This window comes from Papio anubis, chromosome 5 (genome assembly GCF_008728515.1).
Source record: "Papio anubis isolate 15944 chromosome 5, Panubis1.0, whole genome shotgun sequence".
Taxonomy (NCBI): Eukaryota; Metazoa; Chordata; class Mammalia; order Primates; family Cercopithecidae; genus Papio; species Papio anubis.
Genome location: NC_044980.1, coordinates 120,546,228 through 120,567,389, shown reverse-complemented (window position 1 = coordinate 120,567,389; position 21,162 = coordinate 120,546,228). Strand labels below are relative to the sequence as shown.

At 37.8% G+C, this 21,162-nt stretch overlaps 1 protein-coding gene across 1 annotated transcript in view; it reads right to left on the bottom strand.

Annotated features, from left to right (window-relative positions):
* CCDC192 (coiled-coil domain containing 192) overlaps positions 1-21,162 on the bottom strand; it is a 243,827-nt gene that overhangs the window by 135,954 nt on the left and 86,711 nt on the right. Inside the window, exons 4-5 of the mRNA XM_003900059.5 lie at positions 13,673-13,807; positions 12,728-12,784 (exon numbers count right to left, since the gene is read on the bottom strand). Of these exons, the coding sequence (XP_003900108.2) occupies positions 12,728-12,784; positions 13,673-13,807 (192 nt within the window). The remainder of the gene's footprint in view (positions 1-12,727; positions 12,785-13,672; positions 13,808-21,162) is intronic.

Here is a 21,162-nt window from a genome sequence, read left to right as displayed (position 1 = left end):
ACTGAAACTGAACTTTCTGCTAACAATGACACATGGAGCCTGAGTCAGATTTGATTATATTAAACAACAACAAAAAAGTGACTTTTTTCCCTGGAATATCATAGAGCAAGACTGTATGTTCTCTTTCATATCTTTGTATTGTCTTGTATTTATTGCATAAATTTTAATCTCCAGTTTAACTTGGCTTAATAATAATAATAGTAATACTAAACCAATTTCTAATGTTCTTCACCCTGGAATCAAATTGTGAAGAGAGATCCAAGATAAAATTAATCACTTAAAAGACTCACATGGCGGAATCTGATGGCTGCTTAACAAAAATCATGTTCCCCTCTCCTTCCTGGGTATACAGAGAGACTACCCTTTTTAGCATTCCTTGTAATTAATGTAGTCTCATGACTGAGTTCTAACCAATGCACCACTTCCAGGTATGACCAATTAGAAATTTTCCAAGCCCACATCTCAACAATCTCTTCTCTTTTGGTCAATTGGGATAGAGATGACCCCAAAATGACCTTGGATCTTACATGTTGAGCACAGCAGAGGCTCCAACAGTTTTTATCACAGAATGACTCTAAATAACAATGAATGGGCAGAGTCTGCCCACCAGCACATCCCACAATGGACTGTTATTTGAATGAGAAAGAAATAAACTTCTATTGTGGTAAGCACTGAAATTCTGGGATCTATTTGTTACAAAAGCTAGCATTATGTAACTAGCAAACTTAAAGTGACTGAAACAACCACTACAAAACCTAATTCTCCCTCACTTACAATCAATCGCCACTTATTCCTGTCCTTTTTTGAAGAACGTCTTTCAAATTGTAGAACAGATGTAAGAAAATAGCAGCCTGAATGTAAAATCCAGTGTAAGGCTCATATTTAGGCTACGAATAAATATATTTTGTTTGCCACACAGAGCACTCTATTTTACTCAAATCAGTTAACAACATTTACAAATGAGAAGATTTCACACCAAAAATCTGGACTTTCATTTTCTGAAAAATCAGTGATCTTGGGCCTTATTCTCCTTTTTATGTGAGTCAGGCACCCTCCGGACCCACATGGCTGATTCTGGCCATCTTCCCTCTTCTACATTACTTACTTGGCCTTCAACTGCAGTTGACTTTGCCAGTTGGATTATCAAAAATAGCTGGGGATTAAAACTATATGCAATACTAGCTAGCCTAGAATTACAATAAGGAAAGATTAACTATTTACATGTTATGTCCTTGGCTTCTTTTGATGGAAATTATAGAAATAGCCAAATAAAACCAATTATTACATTTGCTGGTCTGATATTGTTCATGAGTTTTTCCCCCACTATGCCTTTCAATATTCCCTATATGAAATTCAACACAGAATCTCGTTCTAGGGTTAACTCAGTAGAAATAAATGGTAGCATCCTGTAGAATCCCCCAACACACTAATTATTTATTTGATCATTTTCCTTGATCTGCCTTTGGCTCTTAGAAAGATAAAAGTCATATTTATGTTTCAATTATATTGCATGGGAAGTTAGAACTCACACATGTGTATCCTATTTGTTTTCCCTGATATTTCTATTTTATTTAAATATGTATTCTCAGTTATGGCTCTTTAAGTGCTTTTTAAAAATTCAGCTATTTCACATATTTGCTTCTTATAAACAATCTCAGATCCTTTTTGAAATTAAATAGAGTATAAATAAATATGGTTAAATTAAACATTATAGTTAATATTTAACAACCGTATAAAATTGTATCAATAGAACAGCAAAAGTTTAACATTCATAAAGTAACAGGCTATATCCAATTGAGATGCAAATTTTTATTTGATTTTGTTTCTTCCTTTTTGAAAATAAGATAAAATTATACATAAATCTCTTAATATCTTTTTTGGATGATTTGCTACAGAGAGACACACTTAACTGTTGTCGCTTTGCTCATTTTTAAAAATCAACATTAAATCCAGGTATATGGCATTTATACATTCTCTCATTTACTCCATTCTCATTCATTGAAAAAGGCATTTACTGAGCACCTCCTGTGTGTCAAGAACTATATGTGAATAAACTCAAGTCCCAGTACCTGGGGAACTCTACTGATGGAATAGAATAAAGAAAAAAGAGATCCATAGAAAATGTGCAAGAAGAGGTTGGCTTCTCACTGAGAAGTCAAGAAAGCCTTGTCCTTTAGGGGAGATGAGTGCCAGATGTTGAAAGTAAGTAGTGGATGAAGCAGAGGGAAAGACTCACTCTGCAAAGAGATGGAGGCCTGAACCTAGAGGAATTCTTAGTAAATTCCAAGTCTTCAAATGAGCACCATCGCTGAGTGTCAACTAGCAGTAGAGGGTAGAGGGAGAGTGTCAGGAGACCTATGGGCAACCACCGAGGGTTTTAAGTGAGACTTATGTAACTGAATCCACAGTCCATGGAACTGACTTTGCAAGAACCACTCAGGGCCAATATGGATCTGACTACTTCCCTTAGGATTCATTGATTTCCTTTGAGACTGTACATTTCAGAAAGGATTTATGTATCTTGAATAAAAAGGTAGATAAACTAAGTGAGAAACCACTAAAATAAGAACTCAAAAGATGTGATAAAGAGAATTTAAGGGCAGAGAAGTAAAATGGGGCAAGAGGGAAGGTTCACACAATTCATGCCCGAACGTAAAATACTCACTTGTTAGAGGTAAGGCAAACGTTCGCTGTAGTCTTTCTGATGGTCAAAATAACCGTTTATAAAAACAAAAACGCATCCATGAAATAAAAATCAAGTCCAGTGCTCAGAGGAAGCAGCAACATTACTGGTGCAGAAAGGCATACTACCTAATAGAATAATAAATGTCCTCAATAATAACCTGACAGTAAACAGTAATAAGCTTCACAGGGCAGTTTCTTATAAAATCCTCCCACAGTAAGTCATGAACATCAGACTACCCGCTCCTGCTTGCCATTCAATAAAGTAGCTCTAGGGCACCTTGGTGAAGTCTAGGAATGTGGCTCTCTGCTGATCTCACTTAATTCAGGAAGGATTTTAAGTTATATATCGGAAAAAAAAGGACTATATTTTAAATAGTCCTGCATCTTTTCACCTAAGCTTTTTAAAGCTAAGCATTGAGCTCAAATATTGACTCCTGATCATCCCAGGAGTGGAGTGAAGCACAGAGCTCTCTGGTAGAAATGGCCAGCTGGGTGAGGGGTAGAACAGAAATCTTTTGGAAATGATTTTCTTGATATTTCTTGAATTGAAGGACGACTCATATTTATTCATCCACTCATCCATTGATTGACTGAAGGATTGATCGAACAACTGATTGACTGAACAAATACTAATTGACAATCTACTACTCAGAAGGCATAGTGAACTAGACCCAGACTCTACCCCCAAGAAGCTTATGATCTAACGGGGGATAGAGAAAGAAACAGACAAATGACAAGCAGATAGCTTTGGGAAAGGTTTAAGAAGACATTGACCATGGAAAGGAATGTGCTGAGAAAGTACTGACCTGACAGGATGTGGCAGGATTCTTTTCAGAAAGCACTTTTGTCTTTGATTAATTAACTTCCTAGTTGTCTATAAAATAAATAGGCAGCTAACATGAGGTGCCTTATTTTATAGAATTATGAACTATAATCTTATAAACTGGGGGACAGTTACTGTAAGGGATAACTCGATTTTAGAATAACCTGTTAATAGATTTATTGAACACTTACTATGTTCTGGGCACTCTGCTAACCACTTCATGTGAATTATCTCACTTTACAACCTCCAGAAAACCCTATGGGGCTAAGTAATGTCAGCTTCTTTCTACTGACAGGAGGAATAGAAATAGAGTAACCTTTGCCAGGTCCACAACTGGTAGCAGGGCTGAGGTCTAGCCCAGTGTTTCACTTCCCAGTGCTGTTTTCCTCTTTGGCAGGGATTAGGCAGCAGGACCAGAGGCCTTTTAAAAATCCCTCATGATTCACATAAATAGCTCATCTTTCTGCTCTCTGTAATGGAGAGGTATGCCTCTCAGTCTTCTTAGAATAATTTAAATTTTTAAGAACAATCCAAATATGATTTCTATTAGATTCTTACAGTAATAGTAAAGGGTGAGTTCTGAGTGAACCTCGATGGCTGGAGGTTTATATAGATAAATGTGGCTCAGAATTAGAGCAGGGAAAAGCTGAGACTGTCTTACGTTATTCCCATCTGATTTTTCAACAAGTAAATAGGGATTGTAATGATGATCTGTATTTGAATATGAGAACCTCTAAAATCTGTATATTCCTTTGATAGAATATTGACGTGAGAAGTCTAAACTTATTAAGTAAGAAACTGAAATACATGTTTGAAGAAATGCATGGTTAGCTAATAGGTATTTATTTTTAAAAAAAGGTCTACCCCTTGTGTCTAATAAAATAGCTAAGCAAACACTAGACACATGTGAGGGTAGCTGGGTGGGTGGCCAGGGGCGGGGGGGGGGGGGGTGCGGTGCAGGAATTGGTACACGTGGTTGTTAAGCTTCAACTTATTCATCATCTATAGAAAATGAGGAAACAGGACTTAGATCTGATCAGAAAGGGGAAAATAAGCCTCCTGGGTGCCAGCCAGGGACCTTGTGTGATATAATGAACCCAACTCAAACTTTAGGTCCCTGCCCCTCCGTGCATCCTCACTAGTAAACCCAACGACTAATTAGCGGCTTCTAGAGCAATTTGTTGTGCATTGGCTATTTTATGGGGAAAGGAAAAGATAATATCCTGGTGGGGCTCCAAAGTGTCACTTTGAATATTGCCTCAATGTGTTAGAGATTAGCTTCTTAACTACGTCTAACTGGGCAGGATCTGTCAGTGGATCATAGTTCAGAGAGTGCTGATTCTATCTAGGTTAGGATCAACCTGCTGATGTGAAGAGAGCTCAGAACCCTTCCTCTTCTGAGCGCACAGAGAAGCTTGGCAGCAACACCCACTAATGGAATTTGAAAGCTTCTGCTATTCTTCTATGATATTCAACCTTTCCAGATTCAGCATGGGAAAGATGGGCCATGGGGTAAGCACATAAAGGGTTAAAATGAAGGGCTAAATGCTCATCCAGTGCAGATAACCTAACCAAGGAAGGTGGGATACAGAGAGGGGCTCATTTTAATGTAATGAACACATGCAACAAAAATATTCCCCAGATTGATCTCAGTGCAATCATTCAGTACCACCTGGTTCTGTTCATAAATAATCACTGAGGAATTTTCCATTTAGACTAATGTACATGTGGCCCTAAGAGAATGGCCCACAGGAAAGGAATTTCCCCATTCCTCATTGGCACAGGTAGAATTCTATTATAACCACTGATTAACTCTGCCATGTGGTCTGAGTCCCACATGATCTTTTAACACTAAAGTTAAACACTAAAGTGCATTGGCATATATATGCAGCAAAAATCCTGACTTGGAAGTGAAATTCAGCTTTAAAAACAGGAGCTTTACAGTCAGAATATCTACATGCACGTCTGCTGTGCTACATACCAGCTATTTACTGTGAGCGGGGCTCTTTGTGTCTTTGACTCTCACTTTCTTCTTCTGATCGAGGAAGGGGAGTGATATCTACTACATAGGATTATTGTGAAATACGAATGACACGATGTGGGTGGGAGCATTTAGGAAGCTGTATATTGTTATGTGACTCTAAGGTGTGATTAACTGCTGTCACTGTACAGTAGAATTAGTCATGACAAGCCTCAGGAATGAAGTGATGCTTCTAGAGCACATAGAAGTGTGGGGTTGAGAAAGGGAGGGCAGGAAGATCATTCTCATTTGACTCATCAGTTGAACAAACACGTATTGTGTGCTGCAGCATGTCTCCAAGTCTCAATCCCCGGCACTGCACTAGGAACCAGGCTGGAGAAGTATCTCAGCACAAAGAGCGTGAGGCCCGTGAGGCCAGCTTCATCTGTGAGATGCTGGTCGGGGACGATGTCCTGGTCAGAAAGTAGGGGTCTATGCTGGAAGTGCTAGGGGCTTCACTGGACAGTGCAGTGCAACTCAGATCTTGCCACCATCACAATCACCTACAGGACTTTAAAAACTCTGCATCCTTTTCCCAGAGTTTCTGATTTTAGCAGAATGGGGTTAGTCCTCAAAATCTGCATTTCAAAGTCCCTGGTGATGCTAATGTTTCTGGTCCAGGAGCCACATTTTGAGAACCACTGGGATAAAAGAAGAATGATGGGTTCTCAGTTATAAACAACTGACTTTGATTCTGGCTAGCTTACAGAAAAAGAGAATTTACTGGAGGGTTTGTGGGTAGCTCCTAAAATCAATAGGAAACAAATTCAGAAATGGAGAGGATCTAGGACAGTTCTGGTTCAAGCAGCATAAGCTACTTCACCATGATGCCTGGGCATCCCTGGTAGAATGTACCAGCTCCATCTGTTTTATCTCTCTTTCCTCACCTGAATTTAATGTGCTGAGTCCCTGGAGAAAGAGTCCAGTTGGCACATGTCTACTCCTCAGCTAGTAGCTGACGGAGTTCTTTGAATGACTGGCCCTGGAAGATTGCACATAAAGGGAGAGATGCAATTGTAAAGAATATCTGGGTATTATTGCCAAAGGTGTGTCAGTGGCTGCTTAGGCAGCAAAACAAAACAGAACCAAACCCAAGGAAACAGGCCATGTCCTCTGTTATGGTAGGAACAAGTCAATTAGCAGAGGGCCTGGAATTCTAGGAGGGAGCAGTCTGCTCTTGTAGATTCTTAATTTAGAAAGTAAAATGGCAGTTTATAGCTTCTTTAGAGGAGGAAAGGAAGTTAAACCAGCATTTTGGGAGACCCCTGTCCTGGGTGCCTCCCATGCCCTGAGTTCTTCACCCTGAGCTTTCAGGCCTCAGTGGATCCTTGGGACTGTGGTTCAGGATCTTCTGGTTTCCAAAATTCACTCATCTGTCCTACACTTTCAAGCATGCTGTATGATTCATTTGAAGGATTCCTTCATCTGGATGTTTTTAACTATTTAGTTTATTATGAAATGTATCAAACATACAGGACGGTATAGAGAATAACATCACACTTGGGTGCCTACCACCCAATTACCCAGATTTCCATTTTGCAATAAGCCCATTGAATATTACAGAGCTTTTGGCCCTTGTCAGGTCTTGTGGGTGGCTGGAAACTGAGACATGGGATGGCCTTAGTTGAAGGAAGTAAGAAATGGAGGTAAAGAGGGGAGGCAGACATCTGGAGTACTGCAGATATTCAGGTCATCAATGAAGAAGTGAAGAGATGGGGCTGAGCATACTTATACCTGCCAATACTAAACATAGGCAACATATGGATTCCATAATTTGGAAGGTATTAATTTTAAAAGGAATTTTTTAATTAAGATCCCTATTCCTAACTCAAATTGCCCTAAGATGAACAGATATCTTTAAGTAAATATAAACATTCACTTCAAATATTTGTTTTATCCCATGTAGGTCGTTAAGCGGATAAGTAATCACCGGAGGGAGTGATAAAGATGCCCAAGGCAGCTTAGCCCGGTGGTGGCTCAGGCTGTGTGCCCACATGTGCACTGGGAGGGGCAACCCTTAAGAATTTCTTTAGAAGTATAAGTTGTGACTAGGCACTGTAAATTTAATGGGATGAGATTTTAATCTTCAAAGTATTAGCAAATGATAACTCTGAAATGTTAAGGCTTTCATTTCCTCTCCATTTCATAGCTATCAATTTGATTAAACAATAATATTATTCAACTATTGAGTTCTAGAGCAGTGAACTCTGAATAAAAGCAAGCCTAGATATTACGTTGTTAATTTTCATGTTAAAACCATGTTTCCTTTAGAAACTCTTTTTATTTCACGCGAAATAGAAATTTCCAGAAACTGTGTTTTCTTTCTCTGCTATTTTTTCCCTTCTGTTTCCCCTCTAAGAGATCCTTACCTTTTGTCACTTGCATGTTATATCTTGAAAGTGTCAGCCTCATTAAATTAATGTCTGATGTAATATTTACATCTTCACGGAATACAATCCTTTTTCATAAAGTGATTTTCCCTGATATATAAAGGATGCTCCCACAGATGCCAAAATAATTTTATTTTTATTTTAGCCATTTTAACAATTCGTTTCAATAAAATCTGTACAAGACATTGAGCCAGACACTGTGGGAGTCATAAAGATAAACAGACGTATTTCCTCAGGAACCTGCAGTCTTGAAAAAGAGACCACATCAGATTATTCTCTTGTGGGGCATAGTGTGAAAAATGACTGTAAAGAGGCTCAGAGAGGTGCTGTGAATGCACCAAAGAAGGAGAGATTACTTCTGGATTGATAGTCAGGGAGAACTTTCTGGAAAAAAAAGTCTTGATAAAGAATGGAGAAAGTCTGGCAAAATCAATGGCAGGAACAGGTATTCAGGGTAGCAAGGAACTACAAGCAAAGCTGCTAGGGCAGGGATGCCGGGTGCACTTGGGGGTCGCAGTTGGAGATGGAGATGAGGCAGGAAAGGAGGTCAGGTCCCCACTGTCAGCATGATAAACACCGTGGTCAGGAAATTAGACTTTATTCTGGGATAATGGAGAAGCATTGTCTCACTCAAGGCTTTGGAACGAAGGAAATGACATGATCAGAGTAAAATTCAATGCAGTTCAGCAAAATGTATTGAGTAGCTACAATGCACCCAGCCCTGTACTTAGTGTAGTGCATTCAGAGACACATTCTTAGTGTTGCCTTCAATGTCCCTGGAGTCTAGTGGGGGAACGGATATATAAACAGATAATGTCAACAAAGTATAGTATGTTGAGCTCTGTTAAACAAGCGGGAGGCCACTGGCCTGAGGTTCTCTCCCTATTTTGAGTTCCTACTTAACAAACTGAAACCTAACTTAGGAGTATATTTTTTGTAACAGATAGTTGGGTTTCAGCCAATCACAAACAGCTGAGCTTCAGCCAATCACAGGCACCCAACTGATCCAACCACACCCAAATAAGTCAAATACCTAACTTAGGTAGCCAACAGATAATGTCTTTACTTTGCTTCTGTGTTTCGCCTATAAAAGCTTGCTACTCATGCTGCTGGATGGAGCTCTCTCAACCTCTTCTGGTTCTGATTTCTACCCAATTCAGGCATCATTCTTTGCTCAAATGAACTCTGTTAAATTTAATTTGCCTAAAATGTTTATTTTAACAGCTGAAATAGATGTATCTAAAGGAGGCTGTGAAGACCCACAGAAAGTAATCTGGGGACTAAGGGAGAAGTTGGTACCTAACTTGAGTCTTGCAAGGACAGAAAAGAGTTATTTGAATGAAGAGAAGAGAGAAGGTTATTCCAGTATAAGAGTATACTGTGAGAAAAATCACAGAACATCAAATAATACTGGATGTGTAAAGAAAGACAGCAGCTCCATTCTACTAGTAGGCTCAGTGTAAGGCAGAGAGAGGGGAGTGAGGGAGAAGAGAAGATGAGGGGCAGGGACTACGCTTTGGAAACTTCACTCAGGATGGAGGCACAGAAACCAGGAGACTATTATAGAGGTCAAGTCCCACAGGTATTACATTAAGGAGGCACACCTCAAACAGAAATTTCAGATTTTTCATGGGACTCTCACTTAAAGGGGTTCGAGTATATATTTTGCCAGGCAACTCTTATTAATACTTCAAATTATTTCCTAATCTTCAGCATCCTCAGAACTCTCATCTCTTATTCCAGAAGAACCCTCACCCCATCTTCAGTGTTCCATTCCTACCACCCTGGTTTTTTAATCCCCTTTCTCTTCTCTGCCCCTCCAGCAGATCACATTCACCCTGTGAGTGATATACTTTTGCTCTGTTTAGTTTTCTGCACCCACTCCAAATCTCTACACACAGATTTTTATCCTCTCTCTTCTCTGCCAATAGGGCTTGATGGTGTCAGAGCAAGTGGACTACTTTGCAACGGGGAGTGAGGTTGTGGGAGGCTCTGAATTCACTCACAAATGTTAACAATTTGGGGACAGTTACAATAATTAAAATATAAGACGATCAGAAAGAGCTAGAGAAGTGGCAGTATAATGGAATAGAAGACATGAAAGTGAGATAACTTGTACAGACATACTCAGGGCCTGACAACTAACCAAAGTAGGACAGAGGCAGAGAGAGGTAGGATTTTAAAACTGCTTTGTAGTTTGAATCTAGAAAAAAATAACAGTGTGATATCATCCACCATGGCTGAGGGATACGAATAGAGAAACATATTTAAGAGATAATAACAGAAGATGATAAACTTGGCTTTGTATATGCTTAGTCTGAGGTGTCAGCAAGACATTCAGGTCGTATTTAAGAACTAGAGTACTTCAATCTGATGCCATATACCAGCCATCTCTAAACCTGGATGTTACAAATCACCATTCATAATCAAACTCTTCTGGAAAAATGACAGACAACAGCCTGTTCTTGGAGATTGTTTGTACATGGATAACTCTTGCAGGAAATAAACCCATTTAACTTTGCTTCCAACACTCTTTCCTAACTTTTGTTGTTTATTTATTTATTTTTTTTTCAGAATACCTCTTAGTATCCTATGGAATGTTTTCTTCAGGGACAATGTTCTGAGAAATGCTCATTAAAACACTACGGATCTCTAATCAGGGGAGACTTAAGATAGAAGGAACTTGCTGTGGGAGAAGGCAGTTTGTTTGCATGGGAGTGAGAGTTGAAGCATTATGAACTGCTGAATCACCAAAAGTGAACAGAAAGAGAAAAGGAGGTTGGAGATAGAGCCTTGATAAACACCATTTGATACCTCAAATGGCACATAGAGAATATAATTTGGAGAGACAGCAAGTTGTAATAGCAAAATCATGGGTTTCAGAGTGTGACGAGTGATCTATATCTTTTTAAGATTCCATTTTCTTTCTGAAAATTAATGATTACCTTGTTGGCTTGTGTTGAGATTTAAAATAGATACGTGAAATATCTTCCACATAGAAAATACATAATCCACTTTCAATAAATACTATTGTTAATACTGTTTTCATTTAAGTTTTTCTTGACATATTGAAGCAAAACCTTGATGAATACGCTGCTATATTGAAACCTGAATGTTGAACAATTACATATGAGAACTCTCAGTCATTGGTATCAATACCCTAATACAGGGAAGCAATCCTAGTTCAGACAAGCCTCAAGCAGTTAACAGCATGGTATGGGAATAGCAACCATAGTAACTAGGCAATGAAAGGAGACACCATAGGAATTTCCCTAAGGCACCAGGAGCTATGATTTTTTCATCTGTTTTTCACAAAGAGATGCTGGAAGCTAATATCTGAGCCTTAGTGAATACATTTGCCCTCCATATAAAATCCTGAGCTAAAAGCCCCTTCCATGTGAATGACTGTGGGTATCAAATTGTCATGACGGAACATCCTCTGACAATAGTCATTATCTGGCACCCTCAGGGGGAGACCAGGGGAAAGGCATCTGCAACAAAATACTGGTTAATGAGACATATTTCTGTCTAAATATGTCACGGTGCTACAAATGCAAGCCTTAGTCATTTTCAATATTGGACAATTGAGCATACAAGCCCAAAAAAGATTCTGAATTTAGAGTTAAAAGCTCTGCTAACTGCCACAGCAGATTAGCTTTTCTCTTCTCCAGCCCAAAAATGGGGACAATTACCAATATTTTACCCAAGTCAGTTCATTCCAAACCCCAAAGGAATTGTCACCAGAATGTATTATCTTGCAGTCTTTTGGAGGGCAACCTCATAGGTCTCCGGTCTGTCTGAGGAGCCTGGTGTAGTTAAGATTGGTCATTAACGTGATTGGTCAGCGTCTTTAATCAAGAAATCATTCCATAGCCACCAAGATGTGGATGAAAAAGATGTCCAAAAGGATGGCAATCAAGTCTTTGAGGAGATGTCTAAGGCATTTATTGTTCAGATCCTTGGGAAGGAATAGTGGCAGGGTGACAGATTTATGGTCACAGACACACAGGGCATGGTGGCAGAAGATGCTCACATGTTGTTCTCTGAGCAAACATAAGCTGGTGTGTAAATGAAATTTGCCGTAGAAATTCATGGAGTCTGTCTCAGGCGAGTACTTGCAGGAGAAAATGGGCAACTATGCACTCTGATTGGTTTATATAGTCACTTGCCTAAAATCACAAGGCTGGGGCAGAGTGAATATATATATTTATACGTAAACAAAATATATATTATAATATATATTAAATATATGTAATATATATATGTATGTATAAAAAACAACGTTACTTAATGTGTGTCCTGAAGACTGGCAGCATCAGCATTGTCTGAATCTAGAATCATCCAAAAGTGCAAATTCCCAGGCCCCACCCTAGGTGTGCAGGAAACAGAATCTGGGTAATTTGTTTTAAGAAGCTATCAGGTGATTCTTACATACAGTAAAGTTTAAGAAGCACTTCTCTAGACCTTTATCTGATGGGTCAATAATTACCACATCTCTCCACTTCTACCTACTCACCCAACTAGGCTGGCTTCTTCATCTTTCTGCCCTGCAGTTCTCTTCTCATGATAGCACCTGATTAGGCCATTTGATTATATATAAGAGCTCAGTTTGGAATTTTTGTCATCCACAAAAATCAGAATTTTAGGTATGAAAAGAAGCTGTGTAGACTCAGTAGAACTACTCATTTTTAGCCTTGTGATTTGGTTTGCACCAGGCAAAACTCATTTATAACTTCTTTCCAGTTTCTGTTCATTTCCAAGCTAACAATGACGTAAATAAAGCGATGAAAAAAGGAGGCAAACACTTACCTGGGCTGTAAGTTGCTCCTGGGAAGCTTTTACTTCAGCTTGCAATTTCTGGATGCACTGAAAAGGAGACAAGTTTAGAAACTAAGTGTGTAACTCTTTCTTTTACATACTCAACCTATTGCAGACATAAATGTGTATCAGTTTTCAAATCTTGTGAATGGCAGCATTATTTCAGCTACAGGTTTTGAAAATCGTCATTAGAGAAATCATCCCACCATTCCTATTTCTCTTCCATTTTATGAAAGAGCCCAAAATAAAAACACACAAATATATTAAGAACTAGGATATGCCTGAGTAAGATAATGTTAGCTTGACATGCTATGGTTAATGCAAATGCCCCTATATCATATATATGTATATCATATATATATGATACATATATCATATATATATGATATGTATATCATATATATTGCGCATATATATATATATATATATACACCTTCACATGAGAGCATATTCATATATTCCAAGAGCAGATGCAAACCCTTTGGACTTAACAAGAGCTAAATTTATATAATGATATATATTTTAACACTCAGATATTCAGAGATTAATCATTTTTTATACAGTAATTGATTAAGAAACATATGCCAAATGTTATGATCCTCTTGTTTTCCTGCACAGAAAGAAACACTCCAGCGTTGACAACTGAGAGACATTTGTGCAGTCAATACCATTTATAAAATAAATAGAATATTCAGCTAATATTATTCAAAAGGATACATATCAAACAAACTTTAAAACTACTACTAGCAAAATAAATTTTATGTCAATATTCATCAGGGAATAAAATTACTTTTAGCAAATACAAATATTGTTATTTACCATTGTGAACTTAAAAATATGAACTTTTAATCCAGACTGAAATGGTTTTCCAGGATTATCAGTTCATATAAAATTAGGTAACTATTAAAATAAAGATGACGTTGTTCTACAACATACCTGGTTTTTCACAAGAACCATTTTTTCATATGGTTCCCCACTGGCTTCCTTGTGGTCCACAACAGCCTCCAGTTTTTCCTCCAGCCGGGATACTTGTTCAAGCAGTTTTGACTTTGTTCCTTCAGAGACTGAAAGCTAAAGATATTTTCTTTATAAGAGTATGTAAGTACAGTGATGTTTTAAAAATTCAACTTAGAAATAATTTATTTTCCACCAGTATCTATTAAACATGAAAACAGCTTCTGGAGCATTCCTCATAAATGATAAATTAGCATAGAGAAAGAAGGAAAAAATTGATTTTATTTATTGTTTATAACTAAGATCTTTCTGAACAAGAGATGAAATCACCGCGTTACAACGGAGAATATAGAAATACTAGAAATAGTGAAATGTCTAGTGCAAAGATCTCAACACTCATCTTCACTGGGTTTCAAGATTGCACTTTATTTGTACAGCTGAATTTGAAACTTGTATTGTGATTTATATATGGTCCTTGAAACTTAACTCTTAGGCGGCTACAGCTATCTAGAAAGAGTGGGAGTTCTGACTCTCCTGAATGTTCGCCACAGAAGCGGCAGGGTGCATGGAACTGGGGTATATGCAGGAATTTCAAGTTAAAGTCTGATCAAAGGCAGATCTATGCTAAGCCACAACCAAAAAATTCCTAGCAATGACTTTGTCTTTGTTTGACTGTTTGTAGATTCCTCTTGAGGAAAGTGGTAGTTTGATAGTCCTTAGTCTCTAATTCCCTTGGAGAGCGCCTGTACTAGCTTCTCCTTTCATTCTGACAGCTATTGTGCTTTTTCTCTACAGTTCAGCAACAATCCTGAAAGACTCCCTGGAAAGGGACACACAAGTCTGTATTCACTGCAGCTCAACTCCCAGGGTACTCTCTGAAGCATGGATTATCTCTACATTTCTTTTGCATTACTCTGAATGTTGTTGCAAGGCAAGTTGTCTCATCTTGAAAAAACTTAATTGTCCTTAGATTTTTAAAGACAATGTATCAAATGTGGAAGCATGAAGAATTCAGTCTGCCAAGGAAATAAGCATGTTCTCTATACTGGCCCATCATACATACTGGCGTATCATATATACTGTGAGCACATCATACACACCGGCACCAAACTATCCAGCCACACACTCATTCACCGGACAAATGTTTGTTCAGTTGCCTCCTCCACAGCCATTGTGTTATGTGCCGCAGATTGAGAAAGTGCAAAATAAGGGTTAGAGGGAACACACATGTTACAAACTGCTGGCCATGCCTTTTGGCTCGTGGTGGCCTTGGAGACCAGAGGTGCTCCTCATGATCACTAACACGTGTTTAACTCCTGAGTCCATGGTGGTTTGGGATTGCAGTCTGGCTTCTCTGCCTACCCTTCTATTTTATTAGAGACACAGTATAGTGTGATGGTTAAAGCCAAGGAGTCTTGTGTCTTTATTCTTTGGGTAAAAAAAAAAATATCAGTTTTGTACAAAAATTAGCCAGGCATGGTGACAGGTGCCTGTAGTCCCAGCTACTAGGGAGGCCGAGGCAGGAGAATCGCTTGAATCCAGGAGGCAGAGGTTGCAGTGAGCCAACATCACACCATTGCACTCCAGCCTGGGGAACAGAGTGAGACTCTGTCTTTAAAAGAAAAAAAAAAACAACTCAATTTTGCTGTTTGCTATCTGTGTGATCTCAGCAAGTTACTCAACCTACCTGGGCTTGAGTTTTTTAATCTGTAAATAGCGATGGGGATGAAAAGAATACTACTTATCTCATGGGTTGCTTTTAAGGATTACATGAGTTTAAACAACAGAAACATTTAGAACAATACCTGGAACATATCAAGCATCTAGCAGCTCTTATTATAATTATTTTTCTGCCTCTTCTAGATCACAGTAGGTGTTTTTCTGGGTTTTATCTAAATATTTATCAATTTTGTGTGTGTGTGTGTGTGTGTGTGTGAGAGAGAGAGAGAGAGAGTCTCACCTTGTCACCTAAGTTGAAATGCAATGGCGCGATCTCTGCTCACTGCAACCTTCGCCTCTTGGGCTCAGGGGGTCCTCCCACCTCATCCTCCTGAGTAGGTGGGACTACAGGCTCACACCACCATGCCTGGCTAATGCTTTGTATTTTTGAGATGGGTTTTCACCATGTTGCCCAGGCTGGTCTCGACCTCCTGAGCTCAAGTGATCTGCCCGCCTCGGCCTCCCAAAGTACTAGGGTTACAGGTGTAAGCCACTGTGCCCAGCCTATTTATCAAATTGTAAAACAAAAACAAAATATCTGAAGACATCATAATCTTTATGAGCTGCATAGCCTGAACTCAAGCCATATTTGATTTGTTCATTTCCTACAACCACTCTAATGTTCAGAGAAATCTCCTCTCTATGTCTGGAATTATTTTTTTCTCATGTATAGTCTCTCTCAGTCGGGTCCATTTTATTCCCATATTCTGTTTGTTACGTGATCCATCGTTACCATTTTATTGTCTTTCTTTTAAATCTACCTTCTATTGTTTGAAAGCCTCTATTTGTTCACTCAAAAGACATCATTTATTCACTCATTTGTTAAAGAAATAAGTTGGACATTTATTATATGTAAGAATTTGTAGATTAAAAAAATGAAAACAATGTCGTTCATATCCTCAAAAAACTCATACTTTAGCCAGAAAGTCAGATCATTTAAAAATAGCTATTATATAATGCAAAACTATATAGGTGAATAAATAATATTAGTAGTAGTTAACATTTCTTGGGTACTTACTACATGTCAGACTGTCTGCAGAGCCTTTTGTTTTCAAATTTATTTTAGTGTCTCGATTTATCTTCAAAACATCCTAAAGGCTCATTCTATTATAGCTCCCATTTTGCAGATAAAGAAGTTGAGTTTCAACAAAATTATATGACTTATCAAAGGATATAGCAAGTAAATTCTGGAATTCAACTTTTTAGTAGTGGACATCAGATTTGACTCCCTACACTCAAATTTGACCCCAGCTCCAAAATAGGCCCTGGTTATCATGACAATTCTATCCTCTTTGCTGTTGATTGGTTCAGGAATCAAAGCATAAACTAATCATAGCCTGGCTTTCCTGTAGCAACAGTTATCGTATAAGGAGATGTGACCTAATTTGGGTTACTCCCACTGCACAGAATTGGAGAGTGATTTGGAGAATCACCCTCTGTCACCGACCAGACGCGAATGCTACTACAGCCATCCTACAGACATCAGGAAACCAGGCATACTCAGAAAGGAAGAGTAAACAACAGAAAAATCTTAAGTTCTTGATGACATTATTGAAGTGCTTTATTAACCAATCTTGAAGCACACCCTACCCTGCAACTTGCACTTAGTGAGTCAATAAATTCCTTTATTGTTTAAGGAGTTGAGTTTTCTATTACCTGTTGCCAAAAGTATTCTACGGATATGCTGTTTGGTATCAAGATTCCATGTTCTTGACCACGAGTAAGGAAAGTTTATGAAAAACAGCAGAAACTAACACATGTTTGGTAGATATAGTATACTAGGCATTCTGCTGGGTGCTACATATATAAATGTTACCTTACGTCATTGCTCAAAACCCTATCAGCAATTTTCTTTATATTTTTGTTATCATCATCAAAAAGATTGAGAAACTAAACGCTTTAGTGGTGAATTAACTTGTGTAAGATTCCAAAGCTAATAAGAAGAGGTTAGATTTTGGCCCTCATTTGTCTGCCTCCATTCCTGGTTTTATATCATATCCAAATCCTAATTCAGACTGCCTGTCACAATGAGGCCTGTGATGTTTTTTTCCTTACCATATGGACTTCAGCAATATTTCTCAGGATCTTAACTTATATACTTACAGGAATTTTTTTCTAATATCTTAGAATTCTCTCTAACCCACCATCTTGCTTCCTTTTATACAGACACTAACCCCTTATTTCCTCTCCTTTTGTAATAAGTTTCTTACTGAATATCTCTTTAACTCAGATATATTTAGCTCAGGTTCAGCTTAATTCTAAGAAATGTTGACTTAGAATCAGGATACCTATGCTTTAGCCTTAATTCCACAACTCACTGACTCTATAACCTTGGTGCCTATAATAGGATTTTAAAAATAATTTCAACTTTTTTTTTTAGATTCAGAAAGTGTATGTACATATTTGTTACATGGGTGTATTGCATGATGCTGAGGTTTGGGATATGAATGGTTCCATCATCCAGGTAGTGAGCATAGTACCCAACAGGTAGTTTTTCAGCCCTTGGTCCTCTTCCTCCCCTCCCACCTCTAGTAGTCCCCAGTGTCTTTTGGTCCCATCTTCATGTCCATGTGTACCCAGTGCTGAGCTCCCACTTATAAGTGAGAACATGCAGTGTTTGTTTTTCTCTTCCTGTATTAATTTGCTTAGGGTAATGGCCTCCAGCTGCATCCGTGATGATGATTTCATTCTTTTTATGGCTGTGTAGTATTCCAGGTGTATTTGCACAACATTTTCTTTATTCAATCCACTGTTGATGGGCACCTAGGTTGATTCGATGTCTTGCTATTGTGAATAGTGCTACGATGAAGTTCATATGTCTTTTTGGTAGAACAATTTATTTTCCTTTGACTATACACCCAGTAATGAGATTGGTGGGTTAAATGATAGTTTTATTTTAATTCTTTGAAAAAATCTTCAAACTGCTTTCTAAATTAGTGGCTGAACTAATTTACATTCCTACCAACAGTGTACAAGTGTTCCCTTTTCTCAGCAGCTTCGCCACCACTTGTTATTGTCTTTTTAATAATGGCCACTCTGACTTGTGCGAGATGGTACCACATTGTGGTTTTGATTTGTGTTTCTCTGATGATTAGTGATGTGGGGCGCTTTTTCATACGTTTGTTGGCTGCTGCATATCTTCTTTTGAGAAGTGTCTGTTCATGTCCTTTGCCCACTTTTTAATGTTTTTAATTTTTCACTTATTGAAATGTTTGAGTTTCTTGTAGATTCTGAATATTAGACCTACGTTAAATGCATAGTTTGAAGATTTATTCTCCTACCCTGTAGGTCATCTGTTTACATTGTTAATAGTTTCCTTTGTGGTACAGAAGCTCTTTAGCTTAATTAGGACCCACTTTTCAATTTCTGTTGTTGTTGCAGTTGTTTTTGAGAGCTTAGTCATAAATTCTTTCCCAAGGCCAATGTCCAGAATGGTACTTCCTAGGCTTTCTCCTAGGATTCTTATAGTTTGAGGTTGAACATTTAAATCTTTAATCCATCTTGAGTTAGTTTTTGTGTACTGTGAAAGAAAGGGGTGCAGTTTTATTCTTTTGAATAATAGGACTTTACTATGCTACCTTGTTGTATCTTAGTAGGATAGTTATCCAGTCATATATGTTCAGATTAGGTTGCAAATTCCCCAGAAGGATGGATGAGGAATTCTGTCAAAATGTATAATAAGATACAGTCAAATTGGCCAGGAGCAATCTTTGCTAAGATTATTCCATTTATTAACTTTTAAACTGTGGGTCTTAATTCTCATATGTAACATCACTTCACAAAAGCAAGATAAAGGGATGTTATTTTTTCCTCCTTACACAGACAAGTTGTAGCAAGAACTAATAATTTACTATTGGATTCTATTATATAATGGTGAAATTGTTTATCAACATAGGACAATTGATATACCCCATCCCCACTGCAAATGGCCTATCAAACACACCTGATAATCCAGAAGGAAAAAGGAGAAATGAGACTAAAATAAGTTACACATCTGAGATTTTTTTTAAAAAATTTAAGCTCTGTGAAAATGATTGTGCTCTACTGCTTAATCACAAGATGTTAGCTGCCATCTTAAATTTACTTCATTGTCTTGATAGGGGTTTTAAAGCTTTTTAAAGTATAATTCTCAATTTGGGATTCACTTAGGCATTCTGCCTAAACTCACATTTAATTATGGGATAGGAAACAAGGTATCAACATAAATAAGGAAATTCAAGTTAACAACTGCAAGATATCAGAGTTGAATTTTTTAAACTCTGAGAAACTTGGGTATAACTTCCTTTTTATTGCTTTTTAAATGTTTGTTTGTTAATAAAAACTTCTTGTTTTTAGAGACTACCTTTCTTGAAAGAGCATAGAAAAAGAAAGCTCAGCCTAATTTAGTTTCATGTATTTGCTTACAAAAAAGAAAGTAGAAATGCATCCATTCTTTAAATGACCAATTTCTATATATTGTAATTAGCCACCTTTGCTGAAATATATAGTTTACATGATGTTGGGAAGCTAATATTCTACATATGATACCTTGTGAAGACCAGGACTCTGTTCCCTCCACCCGTGGTCCTAACAAGTTTGGAAGGAGGAGATCATTTAAACAGAATGAACAATATTCATCTGAAAAATTGTGTACAGCGAGGTAACAATTGTCATATATAAATTTGAAGCTCTGCAAATCTACTCAGAAAATTCAACTTTCAATATTTACTCCAATGTCCAATAAAAGAACACCATAAAATTATTGCAATATATTAAAAGTCAAAGGAAGATAAACTATATCTATTGTACCATATTGTTGCAGTCAAGAAAGGGTACTGATATATTTTGGAATTATATTTAAGTAACACTTAATAAGATGATTTGAACATCACAGCAGATGACAAAATAAGAAGTTCTAGGAATTGGTCCTTTCACAAAAATAACTACTGAACTGGCAAGAACTGTCAGAATCAATTATTTCAGAACTCTGGAGTGTAGCAGGACTCTTTCAGCTTCCAGAGAAATGCTTGATGAAGAAAGATACTGGAATACAAGGAAATTCCTGTCAGGTCACTGGCTGCAGAAATATTGGAATAGAAACTTCAGTGACCATACATGATAAGGAATATAGTCTTTGCAACATTAGTTGAAAAAGTCATTGAACAAATGGATGACAGCAGTCTTCAACAGGCAGCAACACCAAACCTTGGGGTAGGAGAAGAATCTGATTTCTAGAATTATGACATTATAATATATAAAATGTTAAATTCTCAGCAAAATATTATAAATCTTACAAGGTAAAGTACGGCCGATTCATAAGAAAAAGAAGACACAGACAGAAACCATTCTTCAGGAAGCCTAGAGAGCAAATTCCAGACTTACTGGACAAATAAATATGTTCGAAGAGGTGAAAGAAACCATGGGCAAAGAAGTAAGGAAAATCAGGAGAACAAAGTATGAGCAAATTGAGAATATACATAAGGAGACAGAGATTATAAGAAGGAACCAAGTAATGCTGGGAATGGTGGCTTATGCCTGTAATTCCAGCACTTTGGGAGGCCAAGTTGGGTGGATTGCTTGAGCTCAGGAATTTGAGACAAACCTGGGCAAAAAAGTGAAATTCTGTCTGTATTAGTCCATCCTCATGCTGCTAATAAAGACATACCTGAGACTGGGCAATTTATACAGGAAAGAGGTTTCATTGACTCACAGTTCAACATGACTGGGAGGCCTCAGGAAACACAGTTATTGTGGAAGGCGAAGCAAATATGTCC